This window comes from Phacochoerus africanus, chromosome X (genome assembly GCF_016906955.1).
Source record: "Phacochoerus africanus isolate WHEZ1 chromosome X, ROS_Pafr_v1, whole genome shotgun sequence".
NCBI classification, from domain to species: Eukaryota; Metazoa; Chordata; class Mammalia; order Artiodactyla; family Suidae; genus Phacochoerus; species Phacochoerus africanus.
The window spans coordinates 41,269,419-41,286,224 of record NC_062560.1 but is presented as its reverse complement, the minus strand read 5'-3'; the positions used below and the strand labels follow the sequence as shown (position 1 = coordinate 41,286,224).

At 45.4% G+C, this 16,806-nt stretch overlaps 1 protein-coding gene across 3 annotated transcripts in view; it reads left to right on the top strand.

The window, feature by feature from the left end:
* The window catches only part of MAOB (monoamine oxidase B), a 112,280-nt gene that overhangs the window by 93,775 nt on the left and 1,699 nt on the right, over window positions 1-16,806 (top strand). For all 3 annotated transcript variants that reach the window (XM_047765022.1, XM_047765020.1, XM_047765021.1), the window contains exons 8-14: window positions 82-241; window positions 6,047-6,143; window positions 7,367-7,420; window positions 8,387-8,444; window positions 11,061-11,158; window positions 15,234-15,345; window positions 16,007-16,069. In XM_047765022.1, the coding sequence (XP_047620978.1) occupies window positions 82-241; window positions 6,047-6,143; window positions 7,367-7,420; window positions 8,387-8,444; window positions 11,061-11,158; window positions 15,234-15,345; window positions 16,007-16,069 (642 nt within the window). The remainder of the gene's footprint in view (window positions 1-81; window positions 242-6,046; window positions 6,144-7,366; window positions 7,421-8,386; window positions 8,445-11,060; window positions 11,159-15,233; window positions 15,346-16,006; window positions 16,070-16,806) is intronic.

Sequence of the window (16,806 nt, the reverse complement as noted above, 5' to 3'; positions counted from 1 at the left end):
AGGGTAAAGTGAGGGAGAAACATTAGAAAAAGAGGAAAAACAACCCAGCACCAATGTTTAACCATGCTCTTTTGCTTCCAGGCTAAGTATGTGATTAGCGCCATTCCTCCTGTCCTGGGCATGAAGATTCATTTCAGTCCCCCTCTGCCAATGATGAGAAACCAGCTCATCACTCGTGTACCTCTGGGCTCTGTCATCAAGTGTATAGTTTATTACAAAGAGCCCTTCTGGAGGCATAAGGGTGAGTACTTTTCTTTTTAGAAGGGCCAAGACATTTAGTGCAAAGTCACCCATTTGCATGGAACTGTTTTTCTTAGAATGCCAGGCATACAACATTCATCCAGGCTCTAAGTACAATTCCATGGTACATCAGCACAAACTCATGGAATTAACTTCCTTTAGAATATGATCAACTCTTGGAGTTCCTGCTGTGGTTCAACAGGATCAATGGCGTTTCCACAGCACCAGGACACGGGTTCGATCCCTGACCTGGCACAGAGGGTTAAGGATCCGACATTGTCACAACTATGGCATAGGTCGAAACTGCAGCTCAGATCTGATCCCTGGCCCAGGAACTTCATATCCTGTGAGGTGACCAAAAAAGAAAAAGGAATATGATCAACTCTTTTTATCATTCAACATAGTTTGCTTAACCCTTTCATAAGATCTTATGAAAACAGGTTATTAATATTTTCTAATACAACTTAACATGAGTTTATACGGCCATTCGCAAAGGTGGGGATTCTGAAAATTTCCAGGCAACGTCTCGCTCTTATCAAGACTCTATGAAATTGGAGTTCCCATTGTGGTGCAGCAGAAACGAATCCGACTGGTATCCATGAGGATGCGGGTTTGATCCCTGGCCTCACTCAGTGGGTTAAGGATCCCGTGTTGTCCTGAGCTGTGGTGTAGGTCGCAGACATGGCTCAGATCCCGCATGGCTGTGGCTGTGATGTAGGCCAGCAGCTGCAGCTCCTATTCAACACCTAGCCAGGGACCCTCCATATCCTGTGGGTGCAGCCCTAAAAAGAAAAAAAGAAAAAAGAAATTTAAAAAGAGAGAGAGAGAGAGACTCTATGAAATTCCATTTGTTTGTTCATTCATATATATTCAGTAAGTGTACTGCTGTCCTGGGTAGGGCATTACCAGGATGCCCACTAACGTGCTGGGTTCTGCAGCGATGGAAATGTCCCAGCATGGCTCTGTCCAGTACGGCAGCCGCTAGCCACGTGTGTGGGCATTGAACACTTGAAATGTAGCTAGTGAGAATGAAGACCTGGATTGTTCCATTTTACTTTATTTTAATTGCTTTACTTTCAAATGTAAAAAAAAAAAAAAAATCACACATGGCTCGCGGCTACCTGATTGGATAGCACAACACCAGAGTCTTAGCGCATTTACTTTCATCGCATCTATTTTCTTCCAAGAGGAGGACATAGGAGAACAGTATGCTTGGGACTGAGGGCAAAGGGAAGCATGGACTGAAGCGAGGAGCTAGATTGCAGAAGGGAGAGGAAGGTTTCGTTTTATTCCTACCTTAGGGCAGTTTTTCCTGTATCTATTCTTTCCCAACACATTGCAGCCTCCGAATTCTCCACCTTTGCAGGAAATTCTATTTAGGGCTGTTATTGGGTTGGCACATCCGTTGAGCAAGTAGTCTACCTTTTGCAAAGAACAGTGCAGTGACCCGCCATGACGAGGTTGCTGGCGCTAAGCTGCTTCCTCTCGTGAACCTGGCTAGTGTCCATGAGGATGCAGGTTCCATCCCTGGCCTTGCTCAGTGGGTGAAGGATCCGCCGTGTGGCCATGAGCTGTGGTGTAGCTTGCAGATGCGGCTTGGATCTCACATTGCTGTGGCTGTGGTGTAGGCCAGCAGCTACAGCTCCAGTTCAACCCCTAGCCTGGGAACTTCCATATGCTGTGGGTACAGCTTAAAAAGACATACATACATACATACATAAATACATACGTAAATAATATTTATATGCAAATATAATTTAAATAAATGTTATATATTTTCCCCAAAGCATTATTTTTTCAAAAACACATGTTGTACTGAGATTTGCTCTTTCCCATTAATGGTATGTCATAGACATTTCTCCACATCAGTGCACCTCACTTCAACAACGATGAAACCGCATTTCACTGGATGGCTCTATCAAAAGGTACCCAGTAGGTATGCTGATGATAGGCATTTCGATTGTTTCCAAGTTTTTGCTATTACTCACTCGGCTGCAATAAACAGCTTCCTTTGAATGGCTCTGAAGATTTGAATAGGAGCGTTTCTTTTTGATAAATTTATAAAAGTAGAATTATGAAGTCAATGGACTTGGGTAGACCAGCTAATAATATTTTTAACCTTCTGCCAATCAGTAGGGGAAAATATCCCACATCTATGATTTGTAAGTTTTATCATTAATAAGGCTTCAGGGCTATGTTAAGTCGTTTTGTAAATTGTCTGTTTATCCTGTGCTCTTTAATTTTTTTCTGGATGTGTTTCAAATTTTTAAAAATTTGTACTCGTTTTTAAAAATTTGTTTATGATGGTTTCATCATACTATGAAATATATGCACATGGGGCTTCTCTGGACCAATATTTCTTTTCCACTGATCTTTGTTGCTGGGCTCCAAATATTTTTTTATAGCCCTGCATATTAAAAAAATGAAACATCATGGAGTTCCTGTTGTGACTCAGTGGATTAAGGACCCAACGTTGTCTCTGTGAGAATGCGGGTTCCATCCCTGGCTTCACTCAGTGGGTTAAGGATCCAGTTTTGCCGCAAGCTCAGATCCGGTGTTGCTGTGGCTGCTGTGTAGGCCGGCAGCTGCAGCTCCAATTCAACCCGTAGCTTGGGAATTTCCATATGCCGCAGGTGCAGTCGTAAAAAGAAAAAAAAAATGAAACATGGACTACCACTGAATATATCTATTCCTAAGTTATGCACATAGAGTGCTGGAAAAAGGAAGTATTTTTATTATAAAATATACAGAGATAGAAAAAAGCTGAAATTGAAATAAGAATTTCTGATATCTTTCTTCACTATCTAGGTGTGCACACTCCACTTGGGAGAACACAGATTTATGTGATCTAATCTCGTGGCGGTACTGTACTTTTTTTTTTTTTTTTTTTTTGCTTTTTAGGGCCGCACCCATGGCATATGGAGGTTCCCAGGATAGGGGCTGAATAAGAGCTGCAGCTGTTGGCCTACACCACAGCCACAGCCATGTGGGATCTGAGCCTCATCTGTGACCACAGCTCATGGCAATGCCAGATCCTTAACCCCCTCAGCGAGGCCAGGGATCGAACCCGCAACCTCATGGTTCCTAGTCGGATTCGTTACCCACTGAGCCACGACGGGAACTCCTCCTCTCTTCTTACAACAAGGTAAGTTCTTAGCTAGTTCTCCTGTATACTTATGTCTTCTTGAGTTCTGGGAGAGACTTTAAACATTTCTCCTTCCCATATTTCAGTTTTTCTCAATGTTTTTCCTAGCCCCAGGACATTTGAGGGGCGTGCAGGTGCACCGCAATCCCATGGCTGGCCAGGACATTGATTCTCAGGGATGCAAGGTGGGGAGAGGTCGGGGGGAGAGAGAGAGAAGCACGTGCAGGTGGAAAGGCTTACAGGTGTGTCACTCACACACAGATGGGGGCAGTGCATACCCTCGAAGTTCTTGTTCCGTTCTTTCCCATTTTGAAACCCTTTCATTGGATTTTTCTATACAACATTTGTTACAGGGCCTTTCATCTTGTTCAAACAACCTCAATTTGCAAGTAAATGCTGGAGCAGGAGGAGTGATGCTCTGTAGCAGGCTCCTTATTATAACATTTCAAATTCTGCCCTGACATTTCCAACATTGCTCTATCCTATGCTTTGGTAGAAATGACATATATTTAGTTCAAGAGGGGAATGAGAAAAGCACTTTTGTCCAGAATGAGGTGAAATTGTTTCCCAAGTTGTTCTGGAAGTCCTCTTTGAAATGAGGGTTTAAGGAGTTCCCGTCGTGGCGCAGCAGAAACAAATCCGACTAGGAACCATGAGGTTGTGGGTTCGATTCCTGGCCTCACTCAGTGGGTTAAGGATCTGGCGTTGCCATGAGCTGTGGTGTAGGTCGCAGATGCGGTTCGGATCCTGTGTGGCTGTGGCTGTGGTGTAGGCTGGCGGCTACAGCTCCGATTGGACCCCTAGCCTGGGAACCTCCATATGCCGTGGGTGCGGCCGTAAAAAGACAAAAAGACAAAGACAAAGAAAAAGAAATGAGGATTTAAGACTCAGTGCATTTAAAAAAAATTTTTTTATTTTTATTTTTTCTTTGGCCACTCCTGCGGCATATGGACGTTCCCAGGTCAGGGATCAAATCCAGGCTGCAGCTATGACCTAAGCCACGGCTGTGGCAATGCCAGACCCTTAACCCACTGCTCAGGGCAGAGCATTGAACCCGCGCCTCCACAGTGACTCAAGCTGCTGCAGTCAGATCCTTAACCCACTGGGCCACAGTGGCAACTCTGTTCTCTGTACATTTTAGTTATCCACATACTCTCTGCTCTGTCTCCAGATTATCAGGAACTAGTTAGCATCAAACAAGTGGCTTTTCATAAAATGTGAAATATTCAGGACCTTCTGTTTTACAGTAATGGACTAGCATTTCTTTTTTTTTTCTTTCTTTTTTTTTTTTTTTTTTGCTTTTTAGGGCCACACCCACAGCATATGGAGGTTCCCAGGCTAGGGGTCCAATTGGAGCTACAGCTGCCGGCCTACACCACATCCACAGCAACAGAGGATCTGCAACCTACACCACAGCTCATGGCAGTGCCGGATCTCCGACCCACTGAGCGAGGCCAAGGCTCAAACCCACATCCTCATGGATACTAGTTGGATTCATTTCCACTGCGCCATGACAGGAGGACCCTGTGGTGATTTTTCTTTTAAGTTTGATTTTATTGGAGTATAGTTGACTTATACTGTTGTATTCATTTCAGGTGTACAACAAAGTGAATTAGACATATAAACATATCCATTCTTTTTTCCATATAGGTTATTACAAACTATTGAGTAGATTTCCCTGTGCTCTATGTAGGTTCTTGTTAATCATGTATTTTAGGAGTTCCCATCATGGCGCAGAGGAAATGAATCCGACTAGAAACCGTGAGGTTTCAGGTTCGATCCCTGGCCTTGCTCAGTGGGTTGGGGAATCCAGCATCATCATGAGCAGTGGTGTAGGTCACAGACAGGGCTCAGATCTGGTGTTGCTGTGGCTGTGGCGTAGGCCAGTGGCTACAGCTCTGATTAGAGTCCCAGCCTGGGAACCTCCATATGCCGAAGGTGCAGCCCTAAAAAGACAAAAAGACAAAAAAAAAAATTATCTATTTTATACAATAATGTGTATGTGGTATTCCCACCTTCCCAATTCCTCCCTCCCCCCAATGGTTTCACCTATGATAACCATAGATTGGTTCTGAAATCTGTGAATTTGTTTCTGTTTTTATTTTTGTCTTTTTGCCTTTTCTAGGGCCACTTCCCATGGCATATGGAGGTTCCCAGGCTAGGGGTCTAATCGGAGCTGTAGCCGCCGACCTACACCACAGCTCACGGCAACGCCGGATCCTTAACCTACTCAGCGAGGCCAGGGATCGAACCTGCAACCTCGTGGTTCCTAGTCAGATTCGTTAACCACTGCGCCCTGACGGGAACTCCAAGGACTAGCATTTCTTTAACACATCCTTGGCTTTATCTGATTTCTTGTGAAAGAGGAAATAGGGGACACACGTGTTAACGGCAAGAAAAACAAGATTTCGTTAAATGATGGTCTGGATTAATTCATAATATCACGTTGCTTCTATGCAGAGAGGGGCTTGCCGTTTGAATTGTCCACAAAATATTGGCTACCAGCCTTTGTATTGATATGGTTTGCCTTCATAGATTTAGAATATATCTTATTTTCAGCCTTTGGGCTTCTCAAGCTGCAGAAGGTATGCTTCGTTGTAATTGTGACGGATAGCTTGCTAGGGTAATGAATATCTTTTTTCCATTTTGCTCTACCCCAAGATTACTGTGGAAGCATGATTATTGAAGGAGAGGAAGCTCCAATCGCCTACACGTTGGATGATTCCAAGCCTGATGGCAGCTGTGCCGCCATCATAGGGTAAGGCGACCTGTGGCTGTGCGAGGACCTTCTGTGTTGACAGTGTGTTCCCATATTATTCATACATGTGCCCCAAACAGTGTTCAATAAAGTTTTACCCATTGTCACTCTTCTCCCCATTCAGCAGTAGAAAACATCTTATTGCTTTTTTTCAAAATGTCTTTGCATAAATAAATATTGAGAAAGGAATTAGAATATCAATTTTTTTTTGTCTTTTTGCCTTTTCTAGGGCCGCGCCGGCAGCATATGGAGGTTCCCAGGCTAGGGGTCCAATCAGAGCTGTAGCTGCCAAGCCTACACCACAGCCACAGCAACGCGGGATCTGAGCCACGTCTTCGACCTACACCCCCGCTCAAAGCAATGCCGGATCCTTAACCCACTGAGCGAGACCAGGGATTGAACCCGCAACCTCATGGTTCCTAGTCGGATTCGTGAACCACTTCGCCACAATGGGAACTCCAGAATATCAATATTTTAAATTTTGTTCTACTCGTTTACTGCTTCTATTTAGTGATGGTTGATATATTTAGGGTTGATCTATTCCGGTAAGCTATCTTTTGTGAACGCATGATATGAAGATTTGACTTGGGGTGTTTCACTAAGAGAGCTTCTTGTGGAAGCTGTGTGGGCATCAGTGGTGTTCATGCCGGTTGCTAAGATTTTCCAAGAGCCACTAGGGAGGAGCCAAGACCAGCAAAAATGGGGATGTCATGGGGGCCAGGACCTGGCCCGAAGGGATGGTTGCCTAGAAGAGCCAAAATTGAGATGGGCCTCAGGGTCAGAACAAGGAGATCAAAGCCAGTCGTTAAGTTGAAAACAATCATAGGGCTAGACGTGGAGGCAGATTCTAGAAGGCTCAGCACTAGGGAGACACCATCTCGAAAACAGAACCAAAGAGCGAGGGCTTGGAGACCCAAGAAGTATTCCTGTTGACCACCAGCCATGTCGGAGGAGAAGGGTCAGTCATGGTATGACCCTAGGCAGAAATGATGGCCCGTCATCTGGTTTCAGTCCCTTTGAAACCCCAGAACGAGAAGGTGCCTTTTAGTGTCAGGAATGTACCATGTAACTAGGAAAACATCCAACATAAAATAAGGTAACGTAGAGTTGATTTCTTCTGGTTCACTTTGAACTTGTACACTAAGTGCATGGGGAGCTATGGAAATGAGGCCAGGATGGAAGCAGCCATTCATTTGTCCCCTTTTTTTCTTTGTATGTTTTAGATTTATCCTTGCCCACAAAGCCAGAAAACTGGCCCGTCTTACCAAAGAAGAAAGGTAAGCGAACATGTGCCTCTTCTTCCTTCCGTCCCTTCTTTCCCATGACCCCGTCTCCCTTTCTTTCCACCTTCTTCTTTCTACCTGTCATTTAACTCTTTATTTTTTTGGCCACGCCCATGGCATGTGACAATTCCCAGGGTCAGGGATCAAACCCATACCACAGCAGTGACAACACCAGATCCTTAACCACGAGGCCACCAGGGAACTCCCGAGACCAAAGTTCTTAAGAGCTACCATTTATTGAGCATTTGTTATGTACCAGTCATTGATCTGGGAACTTCATGTGCTTTATATCAGTGCTTCTCAAACTTAATCACCTGGAAGGTTTGTGAAAACACAGTTGCTGCCAGTACCGTTTCTGCATGATAGCAGGTCTGGGATGGGGTCTGAGAATTTGCCCTTCTAACAAGTTCCTGGGTGATGCTGCTGCTGTGGCTGCTGGTCCTGGGACCACGCTGTTTTACCATCGCTGGTGAAAAAAATCAGGCGCATTTGCTGATCAGACTAAAAAAGTCCCAGAACTTAAGTACCCTCAAGACCTCATAGGATGTAAGAGGCAGAAGCAGAATTCGAAACTTTTCCCATTCCCCTCTGCCCATTTCCTCTTAGTGGGATGGAGAAAAAGAGGAGGGTGAGCAAAAGTCATGTGTCGTTCCTCCCAGACTCTCCAGGGCTTTAGATATTGACAAGAGGTACACGATGTGTTCTTGAATGAATGAACAAATCGTCCTGTGTCCCCCGTGATGCTGGTCAATGCCTTGCTTCCTTTTCTTTAATACACAGTGACCTCGTAGATTCAAGATTTCCGAACTGGAGCCAAGTGCCTTGTCTTGAAAAATGAAAACCAAATGTCAAGTGGGAGCAATAGCTCAGAATCTTTTTGAATGACGGGAATAATAGGTACCTCTTTCCTGTTTTCTTCCTTCTTCGTTTTCATTTTTGTCTTTTTCCCCCTCCTCCTAGGCTGAAGAAACTTTGCGACCTCTATGCAAAAGTTCTGGGTTCAAAAGAAGCTTTGAACGTAAGACTTCCCAACCCTTGCCTAAGGGAGAGAGAGCTTTCTTTGTTGGGGTGGGATTAGCGGGGATAGGCTCCTGCAGGTAGGGCTCTGGAGCTCATGTTTCTCCCCTGAGCCTCTTGGAGGCATCTGCACTACAGAGTTGGTCACCTTATGAGTTGACCCAGAAGATGATGGGCCCTGGCTCTGCTGGTGGCAGCTTAGCAACCCTGCAGCCTTAATGTGTGCGCCCCTTGTCCCTGAGTTCAGAGCTCTCCATACAGTTCCCGTCGTGGCGCAGTAGTTAACGAATCCGACTAGGAACCATGAGGTTTCGAGTTCAATCCCTGGCCTCGCTCAGTGGGTGAAGGATCCAGCATTGCCGTGAGCTGGGGTGTGGGTCGCAGACGCGGCTCGGATCCTGTGTTGCTGTGGCTGTGGTGTAGGCCGGTGACTACAGCTCCGATTCGGCCCCCTAGCCTGGGAACTTCCATATGCCACAGGTGCGGCTCAAGGAAAGGCAAAAAGACAAAAAAAAAAAAAAAGAAAGAAAGAAAGAAAGAAAAAGAGCTCTTCCTGGAGCAGGGAAGACGCTGATTGGCTCGATGTGAGCCCTGTGAGCTGGTTTTCCTAGACACCTTTGCAGGTAGCCCAAAGAAGCACAGATCTTCAAGTTCCACAGGTAGTTCCCACCAGGGGGCTTAAAGGCAGGATGAGACGGGGTAGCGAGGCAGGGCGGCAGGGGCATTTGATGATAGTCCAAGGGCCCAAGGGGCCCGTAACCAGTAGCCATAACCACCTCCCTCATCGATATTTAAAGCCATGAGTCGACATTCTCGTTACATCCACCAGAGTGCTGGGTTTTTAATGTTTTGACATGGATTGAATCACCTTTTGAAAGCCATTATCAAATCCAGTTATCCATGAAGCATTTGAAGACAGTGGAAAACAAGGTACAAATGAGCAGTTAAAGCATGAGAAAAATCTGATGAAAGGGCTAAGAATGTTTAACTTGTTAAGCCTCTTAAATCCAAATCTTGGCAGAGCTTGTCATGACCTAGTTGAGCAGCTACATGGCTTCATCTAATCCCTGGAACATTTATCTTGCTCGGCTTTGCAGCGGCTTGCCTCCTCCCAGTCAAAATGTGGCTTTTGAATTTGTCATTTTGGGGAGGGGGGCGCGCCGCACCCGAGGCGTGAGGAAGTGGCCAGGCCAGTGATTGAACCCAAGCTACAGCAGTGACTGGAGCCGCTGCAGTGACAATGCTGAATCCTTAACCTGCTGAGCCACCAGAAACCTCCAGAAAAAATTTTTTTTTAAAATCTACAGTTTGAGAAGTTCCCGTCTGGCGCAGTGGTTAACGAATCCGACTAGGAACCATGAGGTCGCGATCCCTGGCCTTGCTCCGTGGGTTAAAGATGCAGTGTTGCCGTGATCTGTGGTGTAGGTCGCAGATGTGGCTCGGATCCTGCGTTGCTGTGGCTCTGGCATAGGCCGGCGGCTACAGCACCGATTAGACCCCTAGCCTGGGAACCTCCATATGCCACGCGAGCGGCCCAAGAAATGGCAAAAAAGACAAAAAACAGAAACAAACAAAAAACAAATGGCTATCCCAAGTCCCATCGATGACCGCAGATTTTTGAAACAAAGCATCTTTTCCAAATCTATTTTTACACTACCAGTTTTCCCTTGACTTGCCATGTGGATTTTCTCTTTTCAAAATAACGCTTAATGATAACACTTATGTTTAGTTATTTTAATAAAGAGCTTGAACTTTGCAGAATCTCAGCTAATGTTTTGCCTGTTCATGGCAAAAACATATTTTTCAGACCCAGAGTTGCTTACAAGTCCTGCCATCCACCGACGCGCCTACTTTCCACAAAAACATTAATTTTTCTGTCTAGCTTCGCTTAACAAAGCTCACTTGCACCCAGAACATAAACCTGGTCATTCATTTTTCTCAACAGGCATGGTTTTCTACTTTTTTCCTCCTCCAGCCATCCCAAGTAGGAATAAACCCTTTTGTAAACTTGTCTTAAAACCGCAAGACACTAAAGACTTCTTTAAATTGGTAAGGCCAGTTTAAACATGGAGCTAGACAGTTGTGTTTATGAACAATATCTGAGACGTGAATGAGGCAAGTCAGAAAACTTTGATTATTTTTTATTTTATTTTATTTTATTTGGCTTTTTTAGGGCCACACCCGAGGCATATGCAAGTTCCCAGGCTAGGGATCGAATCGGAGCTGTAGCTGCCATCCTATGCCACAGCCACAGCAATGCCAGATCCAAGCCACGTCTGCGACCTATTTCACAGCTCTCGGCAACACTGGTCCTTAACCCACTGAGCGAGACCAGGGATCCAACCTGCATCCTCATGGATACTAGTTGGGTTCGTTACCACTGAGCCATGATGGGAACTCCCCAGAAAACTTTCTACGTTGGGACTTTTAAGACATTTATTATCAAAAACATTCCCCTGCCCAAAGTCTTATCTCTGCAGACCTCAGGATAAGATGACTCGATTTCAAGGCAAATATTGATTCGCCCCTGTGAAGCCTCCTGGACTGTGTTTGATTTGTTCTAGACTGGATAGCTTCCTCTGAGTCTCCTTTGAGTTTTCGTCATTCTGTCTTGCAGCCCGTGCACTATGAAGAGAAGAACTGGTGTGAGGAGCAGTACTCGGGGGGCTGTTACACGACCTACTTCCCCCCTGGGATCATGACTCAGTATGGAAGGTAGAGTAACAGTGTGCTCAGTTCTAATGGAAATTCGCTGAACCTGAGCCCAGAACTCTAAGCAGGTTCCTGTAGTTCTTCTCCCTTGTTTCTTGTAAATGCTGGGGAAGAAATCCCCACGTCTCCAGTTTCCCTTGTATCTTGTGAATCTCACTCAGGCAGTCATTGCAATTCTGCATCGGGGTGGTGCTTGTTACTCTTAATTCCTCTGAAGGAGCAATTCCCATCCATACCACCAAAGAAGGTTGCAGCATGAGAATAGGAATTGAGAGAGAGGGTTCGCTTAGCAGGTCAGAAGTGTCTTTGTGCTTGGCTTAGAGCTCAATGCAATGTCCGCAAATGGCACAGTGTAAGTGCCAACAGGTATGGCATGATAAACATTATACACGATGAATGGCTGAATTGGATGGCATGTGACCAAGTCGGTTATTGCTTGAACTCCTGGACACTTCTCCTGGTTCTCTGAACCACACTTGGTCTTTTTTTTAATTTATTATAGTTGATTTACTATATTCTGTCAATTTCTGCTGTACAGCACAGTGACCCAGGCACACATACATTCTTTTTCTCACCTTATCCTCCATCATGTTCCATCACAAGTGATTAGATAGAGTTCCCTGTGCTCGACAGCAGGATCTCATAGCTTATCCACTCCAAAGGCAATAGTTTGCATCCATTAACCCCAAACTCCCAGTCCGCCCCACTCTCCCTTTTCCTCCTGCAGAACCACACCTTTAGCAGGTGTATGAGAAAGTACAAGATGGCACACAGTAGGCAGTAATCAGTATGTTAATGAGCGCATAAGTTATTTTCAACATTTTTATTGAGCTATAATTATCTCATACCCTACAATTCACCCATGCAGTGTGTATGATTCAGTGGCTTTTAGTATTTACAGTGTTGTGCATCCAAGTGTGACTCATTGGTGTTTAGTTTATTGTACTTGATGACAACAAGGTATAAATTAGTACTATAGCAGTAATTATTATGATCATTATAGTAATACTAAACCAAGCAATCATTTAATGCCAAGAGCTTGATCTAAACAAAATAGGAGAAATATAATAAGCCAAAAAAAAAAAAAAAGGCTGTTGAGAGTATGCAGCCAAAAAAAAAAAAAGGTGGCAAATGTCAACAGCTAATCAATCTGTCCTTGAAAACTAGTCAAAGGAGGATTAAAACCTGCTTGTGAGAAGATATCTGATGGTTTTGGTCAGCATTTTCCTGACCCCGAACACATGAAAGAAGCCAGATAAACCTCAGCCTAGCAGCCATTGGTGGTGACACCGATCGCACGTCCTTGAGTCTTTCCCAAGGGCATGTTTCAGGCTTCATATGACTAGCTTCGATTTACAGGGAAGGAACCAAGGCAGAGTGTGATTTAGTGACACAACGCTCAACCTGGGCAAGGACAACTGGCCCGCAGGCCTTCCTTTGACCCTTCAGGTCCATGACCTTTGGGATATACTACGAGGAGTCTTACCTTCATGGCCCAGGAAGTACACGGCACATATTCTGCTTCCGGGTGGAAGACAGAGGGCAGTGTTGACAGTACAACTTTAGTAAAAAGAACAAAACACACATTTCTTAAGGATTTTTTACTTTGAGAAATGTGTATTTATTTCGTAGGCTGCAAAACTGTCAAGATGAAGTAGTAAAACCCACAAGGAACTATTTTATTCCTCCAGGCCGCAAGCAGTGTACATGGGAATATCCCATAGTGTCTGTTTATTCTCATGACCGAGAAGGAGCAGGAACTTTTCTTCCCTAGCTTGTTGGGATTTTTTTTTTTTCCCTCCAAAGGAAGATTATTTCCACGTGACAAGTGGAGGGACAATATCTTTGCCTCTTTGAAATTAATTCTTGTAGTTTACATTTTTACATTTCAACTGTCAACATGATTAGTCTGCTAAGCCTTTATTCTCTCTTCTAATATTTAATTCTAGGATTTGGCCAGGCCCCCCAGGGGTTTCCAGTTTGGGTTCCCTCTGTTTGAAAACAATGAAAAAGTAGTGTGGAAGCAGCACTGTTTAATGAATATGGAGGAAGTAAATAATTTACCTTTTTTTTTTTTTTTTTGGCTGCACCTGCAGCATGCAGAAGTTCCCAGGCCAGGGATGGAACCTGCACCTTAGCAGTGACCTGAGCCACATCAGTGACAATGTCAGGTCCTTAACGGCTAGGCCACCAGGGAACTCCTAAATTTACCTTCTTTTTCCAAAAACCCTTCCTTAATACCTTAGGCTCTCTAGCCCGTGCTGGCTGTGGATAATTCCAGATTATGCCATGTATTATTATCAGCATTCTAGTATTCTTTAATTTCTTCTATTTTGTTCCCCTTTTTCTCCTTTCTTAAAAATTTTTCTTTTCTTTTTTTCTCTTTATGGACACACCTGCGGCATATGGAAGTTCCCCTGGGCTAGGGGTAGAATCGGAGCTGCTGCTGCTGGCCTCGCCACAGCCATAGGCAATGCCAGATCCAAGCTGCATCTGCGACCTGCACCACAGCTTGCAACAATGCTGGATCCTTAACTCGCTGAGCGTGGCCAGGGATTGAACCTGCATCCTCAAGGAGACTATGTCGGGTTCTTAACCCGCTGAGCCACGACGGGAACTCCCCCTTTTATTTCTCGATGGCGCCAATAAGAGTAAGTGAAGGAAAAGCCGCCAATTCAAGCCAGCTCGTTTGGTTTTCTGATAAAAGGCCCAGTGGGGTACAGTGTTGGCTAAGATAGAGCCTGGGTGTTAGCTGTGGACACCACATCTATTATCTGATATAATGGAAACCTGAAATAGGATTAATAATGACATGTTGATGGTACTTCCCTTACGGTATTTTTGTCATGGTAACAACAGACTGCCCCCGTAGAAGCCAAATGCTGTGGCACTTTTGTCCTTTTGTGTAGCTAAGTGCTCAGTGAATGGTAGTTTTGGAGTCATGGGTATATGCAGAGGTTTGTTACATGTTACTGAGAGAAAAGGTTTTAAAAATCATTGGGTAATCTGCAGATACTGTAAATACCCATACCATTTTAATAAGCATGTACTCTAAACCAAAAAAAAAAAAATCATTGGGTAATGGGAGTTCCCATCATGCCTCAGTGGTAGCAAACCGGACTAGCATTCATGAGGACACAGGTTCAATCCCTGGCCTCGCTTGGGGAGTTAAGGATCTGGCGTTGCCGTGAGCTGCAGTGTAGGTTGCAGATGTGGCTTGTATCCCGTGTTGCTGTGGCTGTGGCTGCTGTAGGCTGGTGGCTACAGCTCCGATTGGACCCTGAGCCTGGGAACCTCCATGTGCCACGGGTGCGGCCCTAAGAAGCAAAAAGAAAAAAAGAAGAAGAAGAAAATCATTGGATCATGCCCCTTAAGAGATGGGGAAGCCAGAGCTCAAGTGAGAGGAAGTGATCTGCCAAGTTCATTGCTGCAATGCCTGGGTGGGAAATTGGGCACACATGTCTCCTTGCTCAAAGCTGCTGAACCCTAAAAGGAGCTATCCATGCCTGGGCACATATGGTCCTTGACTTGATGTACGCAAAGCAGGTACTTATTTTATCCCCACCGATGTGAGTCTCTTTACCCATAAGCACTTGGTGCAGGAGTGAACTTGGTCTTTTATTCCATTCTGCCTGTGACAAAGATTATGCGAGGAGTGGTTAACGAACCAGACTAGGAACCATGAGGATGTGGGTTCGATCCCTGGCCTGGATCAGTGGGTTAAGGATCCGGCATTGCCATGAGCTATGGGGTAGGTCGCAGATGCGGCTCAGATTCTGCGTGGCTGTGGCTGTGGCTGTGGTGTCGGCCGGCAGCCGTAGGACCGATTGGACCCCTAGTCTGGGAACCTCCATATGTCACGGGTGTGGCCCTAAAAGGCAAAAAAAAAAAAAAAAAAAAAAAAAAAGAAGAAGAAGATTATGCACGAACTGGAGGAACTGATGGACATTGTTCCAGAATTGCAGGTGTACTTCCAGACGTTTAGAGTCTGAGGACCCGCCCAGCCTTGGCCTTCACCGCAAGGCTCTCCTCTGGCTCTGAGAACTGACCGTTTCTCCCGCTTCGCTTGCGTTTCCAGGGTTCTACGCCAGCCAGTCGGCAGGATTTATTTCGCCGGCACGGAGACTGCCACGCACTGGAGTGGCTACATGGAGGGGGCCGTGGAGGCCGGAGAGAGAGCGGCCCGAGAGGTAGGACCTGGGGTCATGGGCTATGGGGGAGAAAGCAACGCTTGGGCCTGACCAGCAGGTCTGCGATGTCTCCGATCCTGGAGGCCGATTCCCCGTTAACCTCCATGCGAAGGACCATGAAACCCTGTTTTAACAGTGGCCTCAGATGAAGCGAGGACCATAATCCAAAAGTAACAGTGAACAGAGAGTTCTGCTCTAGTCCGTGATAATCTAGATGGGGAACGGATCTGAAAAAGAATGGATCTATGTACGTATAGAACTGAATCACCTTGTTGTATGGCAGAAATTATCACAGCATTCTAAACCAACTATACATCAGTAAAACTTAAAAAAAAAAAAATTAGGAGTTCCTGTCATGGTGCAGTGGAATCAAATCCGGCTAGGAACCATGAGGTTGCGGGTTCGATCCCTGTCCTCACTCAGTGGGTTAAGGATCCAGCGTTGCCGTGAGCTGTGGTGTAGGTCACAGATGTGGCTCAGAACCGGCGTTGCTGTGGCTGTGGTGTAGGCTGGCGGCTGCAGCTCCGATTGGACCCCTAGCCTGGGAACCTCCATATGCCGCGGGAGTGGCCGTAGAAAAGGCAAAAAGACAAAAAAAAAGCAGATGAGGAGCAAGATGGCGTCATTTTTGTTAACTCACCAAGCTGCTCTTGCTTTGCAGATCCTGCATGCCATGGGAAAGATCCCAGAAGATGAAATCTGGCAGTCTGAACCAGAGTCCGTGGTGGGTTATGTTTTCTTTCGTGAATTTAAATCTCTTTCCTCTGAAAACAACTATTTGCAAATAGCACGTGCTTGTCGATAGTCACATACCTTTCCCGAAGTGGTTCAACCCATGAAGGTTTAAAGAGATGCCACGGGTTAGGGCAGAGGTGAGAGCTTTAGAAGAACTTTGATCAATTTGTAGCTGCCACATCCACGGCAGATTATTAGGGAAAAAATTCTCTTTTTGGTCAGACGAGGCATTAGTCAGAGAGTTCTAGACATTTGAAGGACTCAGTACATGCCTGTTGAGTAATCTCTAAGCCAGTGATGGGTGGGGGGAAATGAAAGGAAGATATGCCAGCATCCCCTGTCTGGCGGGCAGAGGAGCGGAATGAAACAGAACAGATTTAGATGTAAAATGCACTTGCAGTCTACCTATCATTTTGTAATAAAACCTCGGGAAATTTCCCTCAGAGGAAGGAAGGACACATGGAGGACAGAATGAAATGCATGATAGAGGACGAGGGTCCTGAAGGTCCAAGTTGTTCGTCTGGGTCAAGTGCGAAGTCAAAAAGCACAGCCCTGCCGCTGCGAAGTCATTCTCTTCGCGCTTCTGTCAGAGATGGGGCTGCACACTGAGTGGCCCAGAGATTCATTCACTCAGCAAACACTTGCTGTGCACCTGCTCGGCATTATTCGCTGGGATAATGGTACAGCGGTGCTTTCACAGAGCTCAGCATGTGCTGATGACCAAAA